The following is a 24802-nucleotide window of genomic DNA, read 5'->3' as shown; positions in this document are numbered from 1 at the left end:
AAAGAAAGCTTTAAGACCAGCCCAATGGAAAGTCGCTGCCACGTGGATAAGAATTATTGCATTTACTTTTATTGAGACAGTGGACAACATACCATCGAGAATTTATGGTCTGCCACGGTGTGCAGTCAAGAAGCATCTCATTTTGTTTTGGAAACAAACTGTCTATGAATCTAAGAGTTTAAGGCCGGCAGTCATGGGAAAGCCATGTCTTTTGCAAAGACTTCCAGTTAGAAAATCCTCTGCCAGAAGAGCTGCCTTGGTGCAGCCCTTCTACAACGGAAGGGACCTGGCTGAGCCCTGCTCAGAGCCCTCTGTGGGCAGATGCCATTTCTGAACAGCCTGGGGTTTGGTCTCCCTACTAATGCCCCAATATTAAGGTTTCTCCTAGGTAATTCATGAATTGCCTGTTTGCACTTAGCTATATCTATTGACAGTATATTATGATAGAACCCTGTCACATGACAAGAAAACACTTCTGTTTTGTTTGGATGTCCTTTTGCAGTAACTTATATTTCTAGTTTATTTACACTTTGAAATAAAGTGTGGGAAAACAGTAGACATGGAATTATCTTATTGCTAAAAGCTGAAATGTTTATAGTTGGTGAACCTTAGTACAGTGTATAATTAAAACAATTATTTCATCAAAAGAAGCTTTTTTAAATTGTTCTGCAATTAGTGCATTGAAATAGTTTTATTATTTCACATGCATTTAATTTCTGTTTTGGTCTCTCCAAAGCACATTTTTCAAAGGCAAAACAATTTAACATCAATAATTATAGTTGAAACAATTAGGGGTATGCATGATCAGATTAAAAGCCTAAAGTAAACCTTAACCATACTGGGACCGAAGCACAGGAGAATATACTGTGGTGGATAACTCTGTTTAAGATTATGAACACACGGGTATGCTTATAATATTTTCCAGTTTCAGTGATACTGTATATTCCCAGAGAGGTGAAAAAAGAAATTCCCACTCCTGACACATCCCTTACAAGTGCTTGCTGAATAGCACAGTGCTGTATTATATACTGTAGCTGTAATAGATCCCTTGTTATGGGTGTACTTTAATATGTAATTTGTAGTACTGATTTCCCTTCAGACATTTTATAAAGAGCTTCAAATCGTTTTTGTTAATCTCTGGTCTAGACACTCCAGGTATTAACCTCAGTTTGTGAAAGAGATTTGCAAAGAGAATGTTTTTTGTGCACAGTTGCATCAAGGCTGATAGAAAGTTGGTTTGAAGCAAATGTCTGCTATGTTTGAGGGTCATTCTGCAGTTCTGATGTTAAGTGTCCTGAAACCTGTGGGTAGATCATCTGTTTCCACAAATATTTTTTGTGGAAGGTAACTGTAGGGAAGAAGAAAATAATGTGAATCTCCTAGAAGTGTTATTAAATGCTTCCATTAAGGGATAGATGGATACCACCCCCATTGACAAGGATGGGTCTCTTGTAAGGTCCTGATCAAGATGCCTGTGCAAAAGTTTAAGCATGCGATGGATGCATTGACCTGATAGTAAGCATTTGTGTGCATATCTCCAGGAAGAGATTAACAATATGAGGAATATTTCTTAAATCAAGAGGAACAAAGTCCAACAGATATGAAATCTGTGCAGGCCTTCTCCTTTCATTCATCACTGAACACCCACTTTTCTTCCATATTTGATCTGGTAGGTTGGGGTGAGGCTGTTATTCTTGATGTGGTGGGTTGGCCTTGGCTAGATGCCAGGAGCCCACCAAACCACTCTATCACTTCCCTCCTCAGCAGAACAGGGTGGGAGAAAACAAGATGGAAAAAAACCCTTGTGGGTCAAGATAAAGGCAGTTTGACGAAGCAGTAGCAAAAGTTGCATGTGCGGAAGTGAAGGAAAACGAAAGATGTATTCTCTACTTCCCATCAGCAGGTGATGTTCAGCCACTTCCCAGGAAGCAGGGCTTCAGTGCAGTTGCTCCAGAAGACAAATATCATAAATAATGAATGCCCCTCCTTCCTCCTCCCTCCTCCTTTCTCTTAGCTTTTATATCTGAGCAGATGCCATATGGTATAAAATATCCCATTGGTCTCTTTGGGTCAGCTGTCCTGGCTATGTCCCCTCCCAAGATCTTGCCCACCCCCAGCCTACTGGTGAGAGGAAGGGGCACCTACTGGTGAGGCTGGAGAGGCAGCCGTGATGCTGTGCTGGCACTGCTCAGCAATAGTCAAAATGGTGCATCATCACCACCTTTCTAGGTGCTGGTACAACACAGCACAATGAGAGCAGCTATGGGCTCCACCAGACCCAATACACTTGGCCAGCAACAATTCCTCTCAAAGCTCCTTTTCAAGAGGAGCAAATGGAGTTTGGCTGGTGATGGCTCCACAGCGTGCGGAGTCCAGTGCTGAGGTTCATTGTATCTCTGTCGCATGCCTCCATGGGAAGAAAAGGAACAACCTAATAGGGCTGAGTCTAGACGGTGGAAGCTGTGCACCAAAGCCTGGCAATCCTTTCAGCCTGGAGACAGCAGAAACAAGAAACACAAAGAAGAGGGCTTCTGCATCATTAATTAACCATTCACTGAAAAACTTCAAAATGTAATCAAGAGGGATTAGTCATGCAGAAAATGTCGAAAATTTAATTTTGTTATCGGAGTAAGAATGACAATGTATGACTATATGTTCACTGTCTGGTTCCTGTACAGGGTTTGTACACTCATGGCATGGAGTACAGAGCTTTTTTAACAGCACAGCACCTGATAAGGATAAAGTATCTCTGAATGGTTACAGGCCTGCTTTTTTTTTTCTTTTTTTCTTTCCTTTTTTTCTTTTAAACAAGAATTACAACTTCTTTTTGATATCTTTTGATGCACATAAGCGCTTGTCCATAATTCCTCAAATCTAGGAAGACCTTTCCAAAGGCAGTACATTTTCTGCTTTCTTTTGCACCATCTTCTGTTTGTACTTCAGTTTTAACCCTTGGGTTTGTCCCTACTAAGGGACAAGGTTCATCAGGCCTAATTACATACAGCTTGTAGCACATCATTAGGAGTATTAGAAAACATAGTTGCAGTGTGACCATACAACTGAGTTTCTTCAAAGTTTTTGTGACTGAAATGCAAGTAGTTGGTGATCTGAAAATATGTATTTACAGCTTAATTTCAAATAGTATTTATGTTGATTTTTTACAGACTGAAAAACCCAAAATGTATTAATAATCTGATAATTTCAGTTCAGTTTTTCTCATCTAGAAGCTTATTTCATGGTTTTGTTTTCATTTGCTAAAAATATTTTATTAACTAGATAGTGTAGAAATGCATGTTTTCAGATAATTTGTTTCATCCTGAAATTACTGAAATATCTGAGTTCTTCAGTTTGTGATGTTGACAGAATAATTCTTCAGTAAATTAGCAGTGAAATAAGTTCAATTGGAATAACTATATAGACGCATATATATATACACTTATATACATATAGGTGATTTTTAAAAAGGCACTTTGGCTTTTTTGTAATTGCTCCCACCTACGTATGCTCCTTCCAGTGCTTTCCTGTCATGGTCCTTCTTCTGATGGTCTGCCTCCAAGTGCCTCCAAGTCTGTTGACCTTTCAGGGTATCTTATTGATTCCTTATTTTCATGTGTTTAACACATGGATCCTTGACTTGCCTACTCTGATAATTTCTCAAAGTTCCTTTAATTTCACCTCATTTAGGTTTCCTGAGTTCAGCCTTTAGACCTGGATGTTAAATCTTTCCTCCTGAAAGGGTGAAAGAACCCTTTTAGCACATCTTTCCTTCCTTAGAACTCCCAAAATCAATTTACCCTTACCTGATCTATGAAATGGAGAGCCTTTCTGAAGCCACTGCTTTGGTTTTGGTATATCCCACGTTATTTCTCCAGATGCGTAACGTTGTATTTTGCTATAGTGGCAAAGCAACTAAAAAAAAATAATATTTAAATATAACCCATTTATAAAACAAAGGGTTTTTTTCTTTCCTATGGATACCATCTTCACCACTGCTAGCTATTCTGTTGTGCCTACCTCTGTCATTGCCACATTTTACAACAAATGGCAACATTGAAGAACACAGGACCTGTTAGGGGGTGCATTGTAAACAAATGTTCAGCAACAATTCCCTGTGACAGCTGTTTTTGCAGTTACTTACGTTTATTTTTCCCTGCTTTAATCTCTTTTTTGGATTTTGTATTATCTCTCTCCCATCTAATCTGAAGGTTTCACACAACCTGCGCATATTATTTTAGATGTGTTACTGATTTGATCAATGTTTCTTTCTGAAAACTTCTGTCAAAGGGCAATTCACCCCACCTACAGTCTTTATTGGACATGCCTCTCCACTGATTTTTCAAATCTGACCTGATACCTTCCAAATTTAGATGCCTCCAATGAATCTGCGACCTTTGTCCTCATTGCAAAGACCCAGCCTACCTTGATCTGATGGATTTCTCTAATTTGAGCAGTCTGTTCCCACACATGTAGTGTACCTCTCTCAATCTTCACTTTTTAATGCTTCTCTCATTTCTGTGTCTGCAGTTTCTCTCATTTCAGAATATTCCCCAGCTGCCCCATGCTCATCTTAGCTCCACCACTGCCCCTTTCTTCCCTGCACTATCAGCTTCATCCATCCCTGCCCTATTCTCCTTGCTATGCCATTTCATCTCTGTTCCCTTGAATGTTTTGTTTATCCATTTGGGATAAAGCATATTCTTTCTGGGGTTTTAAGGGACTGTACAAATTGATGTATCTGTATATATTTTCATAATTACCACACTGCAATTTCAAATAGCACTATGCCTAATTCTCCTGTTCTGTTATTCTGTTTCCCCAAGATTCCTGTTTCTATTTAATGCTGTAGAGACATGTGTTGGTCACAAAGTTTTGTACTATAGAGTAACGAATTCTTATTTTCTTCTCATGTGTTCAGTGAACTGGTTTTGCAGATCTTTCAGCTCAATTCATTATGACAAAATGGAGGAGCATTTGTTTCAATAAGATTCTAATCTCGAGGACTATCTTTTGCATCAGTGAATTTTCATTGTTAATTGCTATCTTATCCTCTATTAAGGTGTTCTTGCAACTGCTTCACCCAAACTAAGCTCCTTGTTTACACACACAATTTCAAAAGACTCTTTTCTGCTTTTTACATAATACAACTGTTGTTACCTTCTTAGTCCAGCGCTGGGTTTTGTGTGTTTTCTTCCTTTGATGCTGACAAAAATGGTACAGAATCACCTCTCAAAGGAATTTTAGAAGTATCCTGAATTCCCCCCAGATACATCAGAATAGAAAAATATCTTATTATTTCGTAGCACCAGTTGAGAACACCAAGACAACTAGTCTGTTCTGGGTGTTTGTCACTGAATTACCATTAATATAAATGATTGTAAAGGATATGTACTGACTGGAGCACACCCCTCATATCTCATAGGCATCCTACTGAGAATTGGTTTTATTATGTCTTCTTCTGAACCTGTTGCTACTTTAAACCCCATAAAAGCCATAGGAAGCAAAGACTTCAAACAACAATTTAAAATATGCTTCAAATTTTACTTGTTGAAATAACAAAATCAGGTGATGAGTTCAAGTGGTTCTCTCCCTTTTCAAAAATCAATTGGTTGTGAATTTATTATTTTAACACAGCTGACAGAGAACATACAGAAGGAATTCAGTAATGAAAAGCATTTGGGAGTTTTGACAGGTCTTGGCTGAAATGAAGTCCTTGGAGACCAGCATTTGGAGGCAGAGGTGAAGGTAGAAATTGCTTTACCTGAAGATGTCTGTATATGGAGCCCAAATTTTCAAGGGAGACTGCCTGCCAGTGTCAGGGCTTATCTTTTGACTCATCCAGCCTGAAATCTATCAAAATCTGGAAACTTCTTGACTTTTCATTGTACCTTCCGTACGTGTGATTTTCTACACAAAACTACTTTTGCAGAGGTCTTAAAAGTTTCTCAGAAATGTTGTGCTAATATTACAATCTGTTAAAAAACACAAATCTTTTTTTACCTATTTATTTTGTGTATAACTCTAAGCATAGACAGTTTTAAAATAAACCTCATTCACTCATTCTGATATTAAAATTAACTATATAAGTCATGGAATTTTGCAGCTTATTTATTTATTAGTTTTCACAATAATTTAGTCCAATTCTCTCTGAAAAAAATGTTGATTAATGCAGTCTTATTGCTCCATAGATTTTTGCAGCATTTATATTGACAATTTTTGATGTAAAACAGTATATTTTTTTACTTGTGTTAGAACTGCAAGGCAAGTGCAAATGGGCATGAGTGAGGTAAATTGTGTTCTTTCTTGTACATCATTAGCCTGGTTATTTACAAAGGTCTCATCAGTAGTAGCTGTGTAACAGGATGTCAGAAAAAAATTTGAAGCCTCTGAACTACACAACGTAACTGAGAGCTGACAGTGATTTGCAGAACTTTTATTGCTTAGTAGGTTATTGCATAGGAGAAAAGCCTAGCTAAATCTTCATGTTCAGCCTGACTTTAAAAGTTTGTGGGTTAAGGAGGTCTATGAATATGTTTCTTTTAACACGAAAATGTAAGCACAGTGAGAAGTTTAGATTGCAAACTCTGGTGCAGTGCTCACACATTACACCCAACACCATGGGAGCTGTATCCCTGACCAGCTGAGAGAGGTTACAGGAAGATGTCTGAGTAACAGTAATAGCAATTACACTGAAAAAGAAAATGAAAACTCGTCATGCTATTTTGAAGAGCTGTTCTATTTATGCATGAGGCGATACATAACATACATAGAATACATTTCTGTGTAATTTTAAGTATTATTCTAAAGTGCATCTACCCTAGCAATTGAAATCTGTCTGATAAAGTTGGCTGTGTTCTAGGAATTTTTCCCCAGCACTCAAAGCATACACAGAATTATACCATTATGAAATAATCCTTTCTTGGTGTCCTGCTTATATGTCTTTGGAAATTGGATTACTAATTATATATTTATTTACATGTTCAGTATTTGCTGTCTAAAAAAGTTCAGCCATGTGTACTTAGGGCACTGAAGGCAGAGCCAAGCCCTGAAGCTCTCAAAGCTGAGTCACATTAGATGGCACAGTGATATTCATCCTGAATTGTGCAAACCAGAAGACATTGCTTGCATTCGAAAATATTGGCAACAAAGTATGTTAACTCTCATATCATCACTGGAATGTTCTGTGCCAGCTTTTGAAAACATAAAATCTAAAAAAAAAATATGAAAAAATTCTCTCCTATCAGATGTTACAACCACTCGTGTTTAGCAGGAGTTAAAGATGGATAAAAAGTAAAAGGTATAATCCATTGCAAGGAGTAGCAGATGAGCTGCATTCAAGACAAATAGATTCTTCACGAAAATGCTGTGACATTTATTTTCGATATTAAAAATTCAAATGCAAGTGTTTAATATGTCTCATACACATCAGCTCTTTCTGTAATTCTGGGACTGGTGCAGTTTTGCCCTTAGTCATTTGGGGATTGCTTTTCCAGCCGCTTTGATCACATTGTGCTTTTGCAATATTCCCACCAGTTATCCTAAGAACTCTGATAACTGAATCTTCTTTCATCTGTCCTAGAAAATAAAATATTATGAAGGAGACTATAAAATAAAACTGTGGAGAAGGAAAAAAAGCAAACAAGAATCATCCCAAAAAGCTTATTAGCACCTTTAATATAAACATTGGCATTTATGAGGATTTAACCAAATTCTCAAAAAATTATGTCATGAATATATAGAATGCACAGCCAGTATCCAAGCTTTTTTTTTACTACACAAAGGAAAACATTTATCATTCTGGTAACACAAAGGACAGAAAAAACAATGCCAATTGACAAATAAAACATCTCATGATTTAATATTGGTTTTTTGTCCCCTGTGATCCTAGAATGATAAATATTGTACCTTCTTTTGTCAGTATGAGAAACACTTTCATATGCAGAATAAAGGCTCATTCATTATATTCATGTTGGGTTTTTTTCCAGATTGCTTTTTCCAAGAGATGTCAGTATGCATCATACCACTGATACTATGCCAGCTTTCCAGTGGTCATTCCAAAGCTCCACAAATACCTGTGATGCTACCTGTTTAATTTCTGTTTATTGCTATTTTTTCTTCTTATCATTTACATTCTTGAGGCTTTCAGAGGCCTCAGTGTGGCTTGGGACCTCGTTACTTTGGGAGGTGTACAAATATGTATCTAATCTAGCATACGAACACTGGAATTGTATGTGCCATGCAACTGTCCATGGAGCGTGGTCCTCTGGGAAGCCCACAGGCGAAGTCTGATACTTCATCCCCCAAAGGAAGAGGGAGGGGAGAGGCCCATTGAGGGGACAGCACTTTCCTCTAAGTACTTTCTGTGCTATTTGCTCCTGAGAAGATGATGTGATTGGTCAATGCCTATGATATTTATGCAGAGCACAGTAGTCATCCCAGGTGAAATGTCTGTAGCTCCACCCTCATTCCACCTACCCAACAACAATCCATTATGGTTTTGCCTATCATTGAAATCTTTCTGTAACACAAAGCTAATCTTGATTTCAAAATGTTTCTCCAAAAGCAGTTGTCTTTTGCAAATAACATCAGTACTTTAAATAGATTTACATTCTTTTTCAGTGGGGAATACATAGATGTTAAGCACATTATGTTTTATGAAAAGCTGCTCTGGCTTCAGTGTGATACCAAACCATCTCTCATTGAATGATGGCATTAGGAAACATAGTCATTGCACTAAACCTAGGCAAAGTAGCTAATCACTGTATTAGCATGCATTAGTTAATTTGCATTTAGTACTTTGGAGATAAAAAGCTCAGTATTTTAGTGCTATATTTCCTCCCTGGACACATCTCTTGTCTTCATATTTATATCACTATGGAAAAGTCAGGAAACATTGATTTTATAAATGAAAGCTCTAAAATATGACTTGAAAGGGCTAGTGTTTTGAGAGGGAAAAACAGTGTGAAAATTGAACTTAAGTCAGGCCTTGAGTTTTGGGGGCCAGATTTCTCCTACCAGGCTTTAGATCGCTTAACAGGCTTACCTATGGTTGAGCATTTGTTTCACTAAAAGGTTCTCACTGTCTGGACCTAGTGCAGCTGCTGGTATGGATCAGAAGAGGCAAGTTTCAGGGCAGTGGGTTTGTTTTCACGTGAGTAAACAGAAAGGCAAAGAGTAGGAAGCCAGATGAAAGTGTCAAGACTTTTTCCTAGACAAAACACCCAGCTGTCCGTATTACAGAGCATGTGCAGCTCCAGCAGAGCACAGCAAGGACGTACCTCACCCTATAGACTGTTTGTTCCTGCAGGAGCCTCCTGGCCCTACTCCCCTGGAAAACCATCTCAGTGCATCTGGAGTGGGCTTAAACCACACTGGCTTAGCCTCTGCGGACCTCAGCTTCATGCACATCTCACATCGACACAAAGGATAGCGGTATCCTTGAGGCCATCCCAGTGAGAAAAAAACATCCCCATCCCTCTTGCAGCAGGAGTAGTGAAAGCACAGTTTAAACACATCAAAGATGAAAAGTTGCATAAAAAATGTGCACTAGTTAGGACACAGATTTTAAAATCTTAAATGTAAATATTGTTCTTAAAGCACATGTGGGACTCAAATAATTAAATAAGGCTGGCTGTATTTAGATTATTCACAATCTACTTCATCAGTCTTAAAGAAATAATTTGACCACAGTTGAAATGTGAACAGTTATTTTTATGTCTCTTTGTAATTAGTGGATGTGTGTATTTTTCTTGGAAAAGAATTGCCCACTAAAATGAGAAATCAGGAGAAGAACAAATAATATAAATGGTTATTAAGACATCTGCAGCTTTTAGAACCTGCCATACCACCACCTTCTCACACTAGTACAATCCAAAGAGATGAAAGAACATGGAAGGGAATTAGAGTAGCTTGGTAACTAACATCAGATTCACAAAGAGAATTCCTGATTATTGGAAGTCTACACAGAGAAAAAGAAGTACTTTGTAAAGGCAGTTAAATAGTGTTGACATTCAAGCTTAATAAATCTTGAAGAAGAAGCAAATAAAGGTATGGAAAATTGAGGGGTATTTGGAAGGAAGGCAATGACAAATAGCGTAGGAATAAGCCAGGAATCCTATATATTCAACTGTTATAATGAATGTTTGTCCAGACATGACAGAACAAACCAAAATCAACTCACAAGGTCACACACCTGGACACAAGCCTTACAGAGGTTTGGTAAGTCCTTCTCATCTCTGATGCTTACCCTTTTGGGGATAATGCCTTTTATTTCTGAACCTCACACATTGTCAAATCCTATTCTGAGAACTGTATGTTGGGTTTTTTTCCTCACCTTTTAAGATAGGGGCCATCAAATGTGGTGCACCACTTGCTAGAAACAAGGTGCAGTTTGCCACTGATTGCCTGCTAGTTCCATTCTTTGCACCCAAGCTTTTGATGAATTAATCCTAAGCAGGAGCTGTGCTTTTCATTCTCACCTTCTTTTCCATTCTTTATGAAAATCAATGTTTGCTTATGGCTGCTTCAGAGTCTCAAGTGTATGGTGTCTAATGGTATTGCTTTAAAGTTTTATATTTTATCTTTATAACTTGGGATAATTATTTATAGTTGTAAATCATAATGTAGCAGCATTATGGGAAGCAGAATGCTCGACTGCATTGCAAAGGGAAGAGCAGATTCAGGGTTTATTATATTACAGAAGACACTTCAGAGGCTACGGAAGACAGCAACTCAAACCGTAGCAGTTCTCAGAAGCTGGGATAGTACAAAACAGGTTTCATTCATAACATGTTTTTGTACCATCATCACTGTATTTATAGCCATTGAAGTATAATTGAAATATAGAAAATCAGGAAATGAGAGAACTGTAGCTATGTTTTTCACATATGATCGAAAAGCATATGGGGGAAAAAATAGAAAGGCAAAAGGTCAATAGTTAAATACAAAATAGAAGACAACATAATTTCTGCTTTCGAAAAACAGATGGGAGATTTAGCAAAATTGCAGTAAGGGAATTCTAATGTCCTACTGAAGGTTTGTTTCTCCTTCATCACATGATAAAAGCTTTTTGAAAATACATACATGAAAACTAGCTCCTAATCACATCCTGAAAACACAAAGACAGCATGGCACTTCATACAGCATGTCAGCTTTTAATGAAAATATTATGAAGAACAATGCACAGAATTGCTCAGAATTTTGACTGTTGTCTCAAAGAATTATCCTGATGAGAAAACTGCAAGCAGGGCATGTTTCGTGCCACATCTTCTCCCTGGTTTCATTTCTGCCATTTCTTACTGCCATGACTAGCAATGAGGAAGGGCTGCTGCAGTAACTAACCAATGGTCTACTTCCATTGAGTGCATCTTCTAGGAGCTGACATTGCTGGGAAATGGACTTTATGAGAATTTCTGGGCTGTATTTTCACTTGGTTTCTACCTTTCACTTTCACACCCGTTTAGTAGCATAACTCCTGTTCAACAGGAAATGAGTGAGAGATTTTACTTTGTTGTATGAAAAGACGGTGTGCACATATCTATGCCAAACTTGATACCAAGAGAGGAGTATTTCACAGCTCCTGTATCTCTTGTGGATGTTGTACCTAAAATGTGGTGTGTCAGGAGGATCTTTCTCAGTTTTTTCCAGTTACATCCTCTAGATGCAAAGGAGCATCTACAGGAATGTTTTAAATGTCAAAAGTTACAGTTTGGTAATCATTGTACCAGAACAGTTCTTTAAATTTTTTTAATGGGATTGATAAATGAGAAAATGAGTGCTACTTGTTGGAGTGTGAGTACACACAGAGCTAGGTAACAAGCTGTGATTTTCGACTGTCCGTTTTCTAGCTTTTCCTCTCCAAACCAGGAAGCATGCCTAGGGCATATAATATATTTTCAGTGATACACCATCATAATGTTACTATCTTGCAGTTTCAGGCATTCACTCTACCCGCATATGTCACACAAACAGAAATGGTGCTCTGCTGCTATAATTTTACTGATATTTATCTATATTGACTGTTCAGGACCAAGTGTATGTAATCAATTATGAACATGCTGTGTTTGAAATAGAACCCTGTTTCCACGCATTTTTACAGTAACCAGGTCTAAGTGTGTCATTTTGCCTATTAGAATCACAATATAGTGTTTTCAGTGTAATACCAAAGATTCAGGAAAGAATAAATGAATAGCCGTATAGCTTGCCTGTATATTTGGAATCCTATTCAAAATTATTCTTTCAGTGCTGACCACGATTCTGGCAGGGCCATTTATATAAAATCTTTGGGGTTTAAAATGTTTTATACGGTTTAATATTTTCAGCCTTTTACCAAGCTTTTCTGCTAGAATTAATAAAAATCAATGTTCTGATGGAGCCACCCCTGATACGGACAGCAGGGCACTTGTGGGTGTTGTTCTTTTTTTTGTTTTTCTATTCTCAGGCATTAATAGGTACTGAAACTACATACACCCTTGTGTTAGAGATCCTGAGGACCTTGCAATTGTCACTTTAGTAACATTTCAAAATATGGTTCAAAATTCTGGGCACGCTTTCTGTCCTGTTGACTTAATTCTGTCTTACACTCCCAAGCTTGTTTGTTTAGTCAGAATGACTGCTGGCTATGTAGTTGGGGACGTACTGAATGTCTAATTGTGGAAATCAGCAGAATACTAAAAAAGTGGCATTGTTATTTGGCCAGAACCAAATTACAAGCCAAACAGTGGTTAGAGCAATGATATATTGCAGCAGTATGTTGGAAATGGGAAACAAGTGCAGTACTTCGTCAGCCTTCGAAAGCAAAACTTGTGAGAATGCATTATGGGAAAGCACTGCAGATATCATGCCTACTTCTGATTAAGCTGCAAGCCTATTGAATTTCTGGTGAAGTATAATAATTTGTTTGTATGAACATATTCATCACTTTCTGGTTTAAATAAAATTTTTGACAGGGGAAAAAAACCCAGCACCTGCAAAATAAAGGTGCAAGAGAGAGTGAAACAGCATCTTGGAGGATTATTGCTCTAATCTTCTTCCTTAAAAGTAAATGATAATGTAAGTGGTATTGTTTTATCTCAAAGGGGGGCAGAATTGGCCCCTCTTGGGCCCTTAAACCTATTGTCTTTAAGGTTGTGTGGTTTGTCTTGAAAAGGAGAGTATTAAGCTGCAAATCTGACAATACATGGTATCAACCAGATGGGACATTAGGGAGGTATTCACAAAAACTGAATTTCACCAGCTGAGGTTAATCACCCTGGGTTTCCTCTGCAGACAGAAAGAGATCTGCTTTAAATCACCCCCTGCAAGTAGGGCCCCTCTGGAGGGGAGCAAACCCCAGTGAATGCCTCTGCCTTTTCTCCTTCGAACTGCTCGGAGTGCTCAGTTGTGTCTGAACCTTCTCTCTGTTTCCCAGATACTCACACACATGCATGTGCGCACACATGTGCAGATATTCTGATTACTTAATTACTTGAGATGATAGTTCAGCACTGATATTAATGGAGGGGCAATCACATTCTGTTTATCCAAATGGATGAACCTCCGTCTCACAGGTGTTCATCCTACTCATGGTGTTTAGTAAAGTTTTAGCTTTCATCGCAGTGGTTAGAGTCCAACTGCACAAATGGATTTGGGTAAAAAGCTTTAAAACTGTCATAACTCAAGCTCACTGGTTTTTACAGTTTTCATATCTTCATTTTTCTCTGATTGGCATGCATGGTCTCAATAAAAGTAGGTTGCTGAATATAGAGACAAAGAGTAAAATGATGCTGTACAAGTAACCTCAAGCGTACTGGTCTGGAGGAGGCTTTTGTGATCCAAATGTCTCTAATTACAATAGAGAGGTTCATAAACTAACCCCAACTGGGTCACAGCTGTGATACCAACTTCTAAACAAAACTAATTATAATTTTGTTTATATTAAACCAGGTATTGCTAAAAGTAAATGAAAATAGCGCTTCTTCAGTACTCCAAGTAGATTTTTTTCTCTCCTACAGAAATAGGTTTACAAGACCAAATTAGATTCTGGCATGATTAATGTATCTCACCAAATTCTTGCAGAGTAGCAAATTAGTTTATAGTGATTTTCTTGAAAACAAATTAAACGGCTGCACAACATCACAAGAATAGAGATGTTTTTCATAACATATGGATAAATGATTCCATGGAAAGGAGATGTAATCAAACTCAAAATGTAATCCAAATGTTTCAAATATTAGTGTCCATTACAGAAACCTGTGTAATTACTTGCATTTTAACACATGATGTGTAATATGCAGTGGGGGAGCATCAAGGAATTAATCTGCATGAGGTTTGCACATATTCTAAGCAGTTTATTCCTTTTTCAATGTTTTTAACAGCCATCAGTTAAAACCCAAACCTCTTGTTTTGCTAATAACTAAGCAATTATTTTGTGAATTATAGGTGATCTGCCATTCCTGTACTTGATAGCTAGCTTTCTGAAAATGTAACGTATCCTATAAATTTGCTTCCCCCCCAAAAAAAATGTAAATATATTTTGCCACTGAAATGCTTGTCAGAGTCTCTGCAACTTATATTCAAGAAATGCAGGGTAGAAAAAGTCTGATCACGTGCATAATTATCTATGCAGTAATTACTTGTTGCTTATTTTTTAATATATAAAAGGGAAAGGAAAAAAAAAGCACATAAAAATCTGCCATCAGCAATGTTGAGAATGACAATGCAACAGTTGGGTCCGTTCTCAGATTTCTATAATTACCATTTGTGGTCCAAGGTCCAAAAATCACAATAATGGAATAAAATTATAAACTAACAATAGATCACTTATCTGTAACTACTGCCAAGATAAAACTTCTTAGATAAAAACATCAAGATGTTTTAATTCTCTTAGTTCTGCTATTCTGTGAGAATATATTTCCTGGCTAAATGTGATGCCTGCTTTATTAATTGAAATTTAGTACTGATAAGTATTGCAGCTTTAGGAGCTATTACTAAACTAGTCTAAACATAACTGTTTCCCAATCCTACCGTAATATCTGAAGTGAGTCAATAAGAGGTTTTGAGAAGAAGTTTCTATCTTCAGAGTCAGCAGTCAACTACTTTTTTTTTTGTTTGTTTTAAGTCTTTGGAGTCAGTCATATTCTTAATATCACTGGACCAGGAGCCCCAAGGAATAGGGTCCAAGAAAGATGATATACCTAGTAATGTCGTTTAACCATTATAGCTTAAGGTGTGCTTTACTCTTCGGATTTAAACGGGTTTTTTGGCAAAGCAAGGTGTCAGAGATCTTGGGAAAGTATCTGTAGTCCAGTTTTTTCCTTTATTTATACACAATGCATATATTTGACTTTAATGGAAGTCTGTATTCCACACACTTGGGTCTGGGTTACCGTTCACCAACAGGTAAGGTTACAGACCAGTTTTATGTAGTTTATTTCTCATTCCCACAACGTATTACATTTATTCATATTAGTTTATATTCCACCATTTTCCCCTGAGTCTGTGTCAATGACACCGTCACCCTTGCTGTCTCTCTGGTCTCACCCACATGTTCTTTGACTATCATTCCTTTGCTTCCTCGCCACCAGAGCTCACAGTCTTGCTGAATGCTGCTCCTGCAGCCTCTCCAAAGCACCACCTTCCCTCTGTATCACAGAACAAAAGCCCTTGCCCAGGACTTCTGCAGCTTACTTCTGAATTACTGCCACAGTGAACAACTACTGTCTTAACCACGTTTATTTCAGATCTTTTTCTTGACCATTTTTTTTTAACCACAGGAATAATTTTTAGTAGTTCCACACTCTCCTTTTTCCTATTGACTCAAATATCATTATTCATCTTCAAGACCTGCCATGACTTTCCTTTCCCCACCTATCATCTGTTACGCAGTTTCAGAGAGGTCCTCTCCTGCTGAGGTCAGCCATTATCTCAGCCTTCTTCTTCCACTTGTTAAGTAAGTACATTTCTGCTTCCACACATGCTGCCTTCCTTGGGCAGTCTGATGGGCGTACAGGTCTGACGGTGCTGTCCAGCTAAATGCAATAATCTCATATTAGCTCCTTTTAAAAGTAATCAGTGAAGGAGCAATGGAGGGAACTGGGGTTGTTCGGCCTGGAGGAAAAGGAGGCTGAGGGGAGACCTTACAGCTCTCTACAGCCACCTGAAAGGAGGCTGCAGGCAGGTGGGGTCAGTCTCTTCCCCAAGTAACAAGCAACAGGACAAGAGGAAAAAGCCTCAAGTTGCACCAAGGTAGGTTTAGGTTGGGTATTAGGAAAAATTGCTTCACCAAAAGAGTTGTCAAACACTGGCACAGGCTGCCCAGTGGTTAAGTCACCATTCCCGGAGGTATTTAAAAGATGTGTAGATGTGGTGCTTAGGGACAGGGTTTAGTGGTGGACTTGGTAGTGCTGGGTTAACGGTCAGACTCTATGATCTTGAGGGTCCTTTCCAAACTAAACAGTTGTTTGATTATACGATTCTTGTGTTCCAGGACTGCTTGAGTTGAGACAAGAGGGTGGGAGAAAAAACTTCAGCTAATCAGCATTAGGTTGGACCAATCCCACTACCATAGCGTCTCCCACTCCTCAGTAGGTCCTCTTCATCAGTATAGTGTGTTTGCCCTGCTGAACAGACAAGAGCTATCCCAAAGTGTGTAGTCAATCCCTGCCTGTCCATAGCCAGCGAGACCCAACAGCTCCTGCGGTCTGGTGGGCTGGACAGTGTAAAGCCACCAGGTGCTGTACAGACCTGGGTTACAGACTAAACTACAGATACCTCACACTGAAAGGGAAGGGGAAACCGCCTGAACACATACCAAAAGAGTCACAACCAGCCCCTTGGAGCACAGGTATTTCACACAAATATGTAGGGCCATTTCCTTTTCTAAATTAAATTTGGGAAAGGCTGAACATTTCGTAAAAGATCCTTTCTTGTATGGTCTGCATGTCCCACAAACTGACAGCAAGTAATTTATAAGTCTGTTCTGGGAATAAGAGTTTCTTAGCCCCTTATAGATAGCTGTTATTACTAAATACTAAGGGTATAATACAAAAGGACCATGACATCTCCTCTCTACTAAGTGTGTGGCTATTTAATTCCACGCTATCATTATTTAGTTTATTATTGTTATGGTTTAAGCTCAGTCTTGTATTTTACTTATTTAATTAAGTTATATGCCTAAGAAAAGGGAAACATACCTCCTGGACTCTTGGCTGTCTTCCCATCTAGCAAAAATCATCGCTGAAAAAAATCGATGAGGTTACTTGCCCAAAGTAATTTCCTAGTTAGTTTAGTTTGTTTAATGTATCTTTCTCGTAGTAAGAGTGGTGTCAACTTAAAATACACATCCATGCACCAAACAGGAAGAGAAACAAAAAAAAAAAAAAAAAAAAAAAAAGACTTTGTGATTTTGCAGCGCTGTCAACTTTTTTTTGTCCTTTTTGAAAAAACCTAATTGAAATAATTTTAAAAAAAATCAATATACAGGTTATCAAGATACTTATTCTTCTTGGCAGTTGCTTATGATTGTTTTTCTTTGTGACTAGGTCCATGATCTCTGGATATTGTCTAGGCACACTTGCCAGATCAGGGCCCTCAGATACTCATGAAGGATTTGACTGTTCTGTGACCTGGAAATGAACTTTGCTCTCCTGTGGTATGCAGTGGTTCCTCTAGCCATGTACAGTCTTGAACTTCCAATGACTCTTAATTTTTCTCCTGGAAAGTAAGCACTTGAGTATCAGGTCTGTACGTGGTTAGGAGAAGGTTTTGTGGATCATGCCTTTGAAGGCCAAATTTTATTCTGGTTACATTTTCTGTGCCTTTTGGATATCTTCCAACACAACTTGACCTATAGTACAGGAGTGTGTAGGACAAACAACGTTCTGGCCTTTTCAGTCATGAAAATTAATCATGAGTTAGTCTACTTGGAGAAAGTTTGGTTGAGAAAACAGGAAAAGTATAGGAAGTGCTGGACAATCTTGAAAATGTTACCAAACTACTAAACTGAATAAGAGTATTCCTAGCACAATGCCTCATAGAAAATGGGAAGATTTTTTCAGTGGGTACTCAGAAACACTTGCCTAGTAACAACCTTCTTGAAAGCTATGTTTCTCCACCATTACAGACATTATAGCTGACGTATATACTTCCTGTGAAGAATAAATGTGCACAGTCCTGGTATGCATCCATAAAGGTTATGGTGAATGTGATCTTCTTCATCAAATTAAGAAATAGCTAGTACAAAACTGTGTTATGAACAAGGTGGGTTTGTATGTGTGTCATTTATACACACAAAACATACATTGTGTATTTAAAAACAGTTCTTTATAGACTTGCAATAATGATAAATGACAGAACTCATCAAAATTCCCTACACAATAAAGGATAGTTTTATTGGTGAGCATGAAATTGTCTTCACTGGCTTCACTGTGTGCTACGGTCACCTTCATGAGGTACTAGAATCTGTAATTCTCATCACTTAGTATGTATTCAAACTGCTTCCATCCATTTGTACAGATATTCATGGGCATTGCATCTTCTACAATGGAAAGACTTTGAATAACAGACCCTTTATGATAAAAGGACTCTGTCCACTATTAGGTGAGCATGTACAGTGAGATATCTTTAAAGAATCAACAGATGGAAGTAACATGAAGACTGCTGGGTGATGAAGGGTGAAGCTATAACTTTAATAGTATAATATTTACCCAGTCTTTTCTGTTGAAGTCTCTCTGTATGGCAGCTATCATTGTATTTTCATTGCTTAAGGTCACCTTAAGCAATGACTATAATTTTGGTTAAAACGTCAAACAAATCTAATTGATCTACCTGAGTTGTAGTTATTTTATTTTCTTCAGCTTTCTGAATGTTCTGATTCTGCGTAACAATGAAAATGTGTATAATTTAATCAAATGAAGACTTCTATCAAAATTTTATCTCTGAATAATACATATTTAAATTGGAAAAAAAAATCTAGGTTTTTTTACATATTTAAATTGAAAAAAACATTTACCTGCCTAACCATGAATCCGAGGTCATTCTTTGTTCCCTTACTTTTAAAAAAGGGTTTAGTAAGAACTCAATGCATTTCTCATTAAAATGAACAATAGAGGAGGAAAAAAGGTTTTAAATATGCACACCAGCATGTAAAAGTAACTTCTTCAATGTAAGGTTTTTTCCTACTTTGAGAGATAGTGTAGCCTTACATCAGTTCAAATGTAGCTGTATACAATCAGAGGAAAAATGTTTAAACATCCCAGCATGGGTATTTCCATTTAAATCTGATTACAGTGAAATAAAACTGTAGCTATTAAAGGTTTAGAAGAACTACAAATACAAGCAGTAAAAGAAGACAGTTAGTAAATGAGGTAGTAAAACATTTCAGCAGGGCAAACAGTTTATAGCACTCAGCCTTCCTGTAGCAGACTGTGCTATTCACCACAGACCCGTGCACTGTTCCCTGAACTGCACTTAAACCTGCAATTAACCTTTCACGCCTAATGAAGCTGTTTTGCTGCAAAATTAAAATATATAGTACTGCCTGTTTTTACGGAGACAGGGAGGAGAGGATCTCAAAATGAATGACTTTTTCAGATGCTTTTGTTCAAATGCAGAATTGAAGTGCTGTTTGTATACAAATCGCAAATGTGCTTTTCAAGGCAATCTCATTTGATGTGCTGTATTTTATTCTTCTACTTATTAATTGTTTTGCATTATTGTAAAAAAAAAAACCAACCAACAAACAACTAAGAAAAAACCCCAACCACAAACAAAAAATTCACACACCAGTAATTTTATGATTAGACACTTACTTCCTGACAATAAACTATTACCATTTAACTTCCATTAGGAAAAACAATAGTTTTGCTAAAGAAAACCAAGCTCATATTCTTTCTCTGGTATTTCTCTCACTGTGGGTGCAATTATCTCTTAAAAAAAAATTACTTTCCACTTATGTATTTGACTGGGCTCACTTCTTAGTGATCTTCCTATACCTACTCTTAAAAGAAGCTAGAGGTTGTTTTAGCATACAACTAGGTCAGGTTATTTCTATAACATTTAGTACAAAAACAACCTAAACTTAAAAATAGGTTCAGTTCTGCAGCTAAGCTTGAATTTCCTAAATTAGTATTTCCTAAACTAGTAGAGGTGACCCATCAATTCGCCATGTGGGATGCTTACTGATTCCAGTATTCCTTCCTACCACCTCACTCAAGAGTCAGAAGCAACCAGAGACCATGTATTGGTTTGGAAAATACCAGTCTGGATGGTAGGTAGGATATTTAAATGGCAGCATTCAGGGAAGGCAGGTACATGTAATAACTTCTGAACTGAGGTAACAAATACAGAGCACTATAAGATTTACAGTTCCAAATTTAATGACTATAAATGTATTCACATTTGTTGTTTAGATACAAAACCTGCAAAATATAGGGAATGTTTTGGTATTTTTTGTTTAATGAATATTTAAGCCACAGCATTTTTATCAAATCTTCTGTTGTATTTTGATGTAAATTTTGCTTGCTTGCAGTGTCTGCGCATCGGCTTGACTTGCTAAATGAGATTCCTTTAGACTGCCACTCTGAAATAATGAATTGTTCCCCCAGTTAATTGTATTGCTTTGATAACAAGGAACTATGCTGGGCGTAGAGAACATAATAAATGAATTTCATCAGATGATTTGTGTGACATTTTGAAAAATGATCTTGTGTAGTGACCCAATTTTAATGGTACTCTAACAGCATGCCAGTATATCCCAGTATGCAGCAGTAGCTCTGAAGGAAATAGTTCTTCCTTTTTGTTGGTTGTTACATAAAGTGAGGTTAGCATCATATCTCCAAGTATATTTTAAAATATCTTATAAAAAAATGGAAAATCTGTTTTCATAAAAACATTGTTTCTATTTGGCATACTCCCTTAGCTTAGCTCTTGGAGAGAGGATCACATGTAAGCAACTGAACCATCAAAATGTTATTTAGGTTTTATCCCTGAATTTGCTAATAGCAGATACTGATGATACTTTAAAGGTGCCTCAAAGATTTCAAAAATTTAATTTATCAAAGTCCAATTTAAGGCATCACTAGCCCATGCCAGGAAATATATGCGTATGTGAGAAAAATGACTTACTTAATCTTGGCTTCTACAGATCCTGAAATTTAGCAATGATAATTGTACTTAACATTTTACAGTATAGTGCTGGGCATTTTCAAAAAGCTGTATGCACTTTAATTAATTCTTGTTGCATTTTTGTGAATTAAGAAGGTAGTCTTACAGTGCAATAGCATAGACTTTTTCAGGAAACTGGAAACCTGAAGTGATTCTGACGGTGTATCATATACTAAGAAAGAAGCCTGTACAAACACTTGGAAGTGAAAAATATTTTTTGCACAGTTTCTTTGTAGATAAGTGTTGCAACAAGGGATTGGATGGCAAATACTGCAAAATTGGATTCTGTAATAGATAAACTGACTTTGATATTGGCCTGAGTAAAAAAGTAGAGACTGCCTGTTAAACATGGTGAAAAGTATTTCCAAAGGTTTCCTCCTGGAGTAGTACTGTTATTGGTTAGAGACAGATGTATGGGGCAGCGTGGAGAACCAGCACCATCTTTACCTGCCTTATGTGTATATACAGATGTGCTTTTGCAGATATAAGTGTCAGGGACATGGTTTAGTGGTGGACTTCGCAGCTAGGATACCAGTTGGACTCAATGGTTTTACAGGTCTTTACCCACCTAAATGATTCTGATTCTATGGTTCTATGGTTTTGTTGCAGCTGTGGTGCAGAACATACGAATGATGTGAATACTCCTAACCCATTGCAATATCACCTTGTGTGAATTTAAAAATTCAGAGCTACCATGTATTAAGTGTGTTGTCAATGACAGCATTTCAGCAGGAGTCAGTCATTTCTAGCAAGTACGCAGCAACAAGCAAATGGAAGAGTAAATTCTCAAACTACTCATTTCCTAAGAAATGCCGGCCCACGCCCATTGTAATACCCTGTTAAGATTATAACAGGTCATGAAATATCAACAACTTAACCAGAATCTGAAAAAGAAGAGTTTTGGTGAGTTGACAACATTTAGAATTTATCCAGGCCAACGTCATCACAGCGCCCTGTCTGTTCACAAAGCCATGCATTCTGGAAGGATTTTTTTCCTATCTTTTTGTTTATGGTAAATGCTAACCTCTGAATATTCCCAGATTAGGAAAGCATATATATTGCAAATGCAATTATTCAAGGATCCATTTTGTCTTAACTGTGGTCTCCATGTCTCTCTTTATTTCTGATTTAAGAGTTTCATCCATTTCTAAATGCAATGCAGAGACATTTAATGAGAGAAAAACCATGTCAGAGAGCTGCCAGTCCATATAACCAAGAAAATGGTGATAAAGAGAGGTGATGCTCAGATCACGCAACAAATCAATAAGAGACTTAAATGGAACTCAGTTCTCCTGATTTCCAGTCTGATGTCTTAACTGCACTTTTTTTCTTCCTCTGTTTCCTCACCGTTGTTACCAGGTAGCATTTTAGAAAGTGAGAACTTGTTATCTAACTCTGAAATAAAATTGACCACTTCTGGGAAAGTACAAAAACTTGGCATGAAAGGAACCATCCCACTGCTCTGGAACTCTTCTCAGGAATGCTGGCATTAAATTTTGTTTTTCGTGTATTTATCTTACAGGTCTTGCAATTGCAAGTGCACTGATAGACATTTCACAACAGAAGCCTGCGGACTGTAAAGATAAGAGTTCAGGAGTCAGAAATCGAAAACATCATCTTTCAACACGTCAAGGAACTTGTGTCTGAGATTCAAAAACTACAATTGTATATTCTGTACTGTTTTCTTTTTAAATGGCTTCCATTGAAAGCTATACTACAGCCTCAGTTTTTATGGAGGCAAATCTATGAATGAACGTGTGAGGTACTGTGCTCTGTTATAGTCACACAGCCTACTATACCCCATAGCAGAACAAACTTATGGTAGGTATGAGTATGTTTGATGAGCTTTAATAGAAAGAGTGGATCCTGCTATCAAGAAAATATTAAATAAAATACCTATTATTCTTCATCCTGACCATATCAGAGCAGGGAAAATCCTTGAACAGAACTAGGAAAAACTGTACATTGTTTTGTAATGTAGAAGAGAATTGTATAATTGAAAACTAAGCAAATTCCAGGAAACTAAAGGACATTTTTGTATAGCTTAATGTAACAATGAAAATTGTACAGTTCTTTCCTTGTAATCAGCATTAAGATTTCTTTCTAGGAAGCAGGAACTAAACAGGATCATTTGGATTTTAATGTTCTTTTATCGTTGCCTGAAATAGGTAGGCAGCTTTTGAATTTAACAAAAGTGCAACCCAAGAACACCATATATAATATCTGAAAGATAATACCATAAAAAAACCTTGATTTGAGCATTTCATTATTACTTTTCTTTACTGTGCAAAAGCCTCAGAAACATAATCTGGGCTGCAACAAAGTGGTGGGTGGGCTTTCACGTCTCTGTACCTAAGAGTCTATTCTGAATTCTGAATGATATATCTTACAAAAAGCGCATGTGGGTCCTCCACACCAGCTAACTGATTAGCAAAATTAATTGAGTATGGAAAAGCTGCTTCTGCAATACAGTTTGGGTTTTTTTCCAAGAGAGTCTCTAAGATTGCAAATCTAGGGAGAGTTTAACTTGCTGTTATTCCACTTGATTCAATTTCAATATTGAAATTTGCTAGTGTCTATATATCTTTCTGACCTCCAAGCAGAAGGGAATCCCAGCCTGCACTTTGACCCTTGTTTTTATAATAAAGTATAGATTTCCTCCCAGTGGCAGAATTTCATCTTATTCTCACTTTCACACCAGTTAAGGAATTACCCTGCGTAACAAATAATTAATAAATATTCAGAAATCCAAGTTGCTTCCAACAGTGGTTCTTGAATCCAATATCCAGTATGGAACCTTACACGGTTAGTACTCAGCAACAAAAAGCAGATTAAAGAGTTTCTATATGACATTAATCTTTTGGGAGCTCAGTCACCACAACAGGCAACCTAGCAAACAGCTTTAATGGCCCTCAGTCTTTTTATTTACTCAAAATTCATGAGTATACAAAAGGGTAAGAGAATGCTAAGGGGTAGGTAGCAGACGTGTCATATTCTCATTTACGCATTACACATTGACAGCAGTATAGTATGAAAATAGTAGTTTTGTTCAAGCTTGTTGAAAGTATAGTTTCTCAACTCCAGATTCGCCACCATACTAGTACAGGAGAGCGATACAGAGGTATAAACACCTCATGTAATGATAGACTTTTGGTAAATATGAAAGATATAAAAAGATAATTGATGTTTACTACTATATCTGTATTTTTCATGTTCTTTTTATTTCAGTAGGATGATGACATTTTACTGTTTATAGTTGACTACATAGTTACTTGCATGCCATGGTGGTGCAGTAGCGGTAATAAAGCCCTGTTGTGAGTTGTGTTTATTTTGTAATGCCATCCATACATAGAAGTACTCAGCTTAAGTTGGATGAGGACTAAATGTAAAAATAACTATAAAAAGGAACGATTGTACAGTATGTAGTTATATCTTATACAGGAATATTAGGTTGCATCTAACCATGACTGCTCTATTGTTTTGATAAATTATGTACTTATCAATTATGGTATAATTATTTCTCAAGCTGGCATGATTGTTTCAGTATTTTCATATCTTAAAATAAGATTATTATCCTAAATAATGCCATCACAATCTTGTGACTTTTATTGCCTTTTCTGACCTCAATTTCTTATATCTTAAAACTTTAAAAATTCATTTCTAA

At 37.2% G+C, this 24802-nt stretch overlaps 1 protein-coding gene across 2 annotated transcripts in view; it reads left to right on the top strand.

Annotated features, from left to right (window-relative positions):
- ATRNL1 (attractin like 1) overlaps window positions 1–24721 on the top strand; it is a 525452-nt gene extending 500731 nt beyond the window's left edge. For both annotated transcript variants that reach the window (XM_027812182.2, XM_005443870.3), the window contains one exon: window positions 22661–24721. In XM_027812182.2, coding sequence (XP_027667983.2) covers window positions 22661–22785 — 125 coding nt within the window. In that variant the 3' untranslated portion in view covers window positions 22786–24721. The remainder of the gene's footprint in view (window positions 1–22660) is intronic.
- The last annotated feature ends 81 nt before the right edge of the window (window positions 24722–24802 follow it).

Source organism: Falco cherrug, chromosome 9, assembly GCF_023634085.1.
Source record: "Falco cherrug isolate bFalChe1 chromosome 9, bFalChe1.pri, whole genome shotgun sequence".
Classification (NCBI taxonomy): Eukaryota; Metazoa; Chordata; class Aves; order Falconiformes; family Falconidae; genus Falco; species Falco cherrug.
This window is presented reverse-complemented; position numbering and strand designations above follow the sequence as displayed.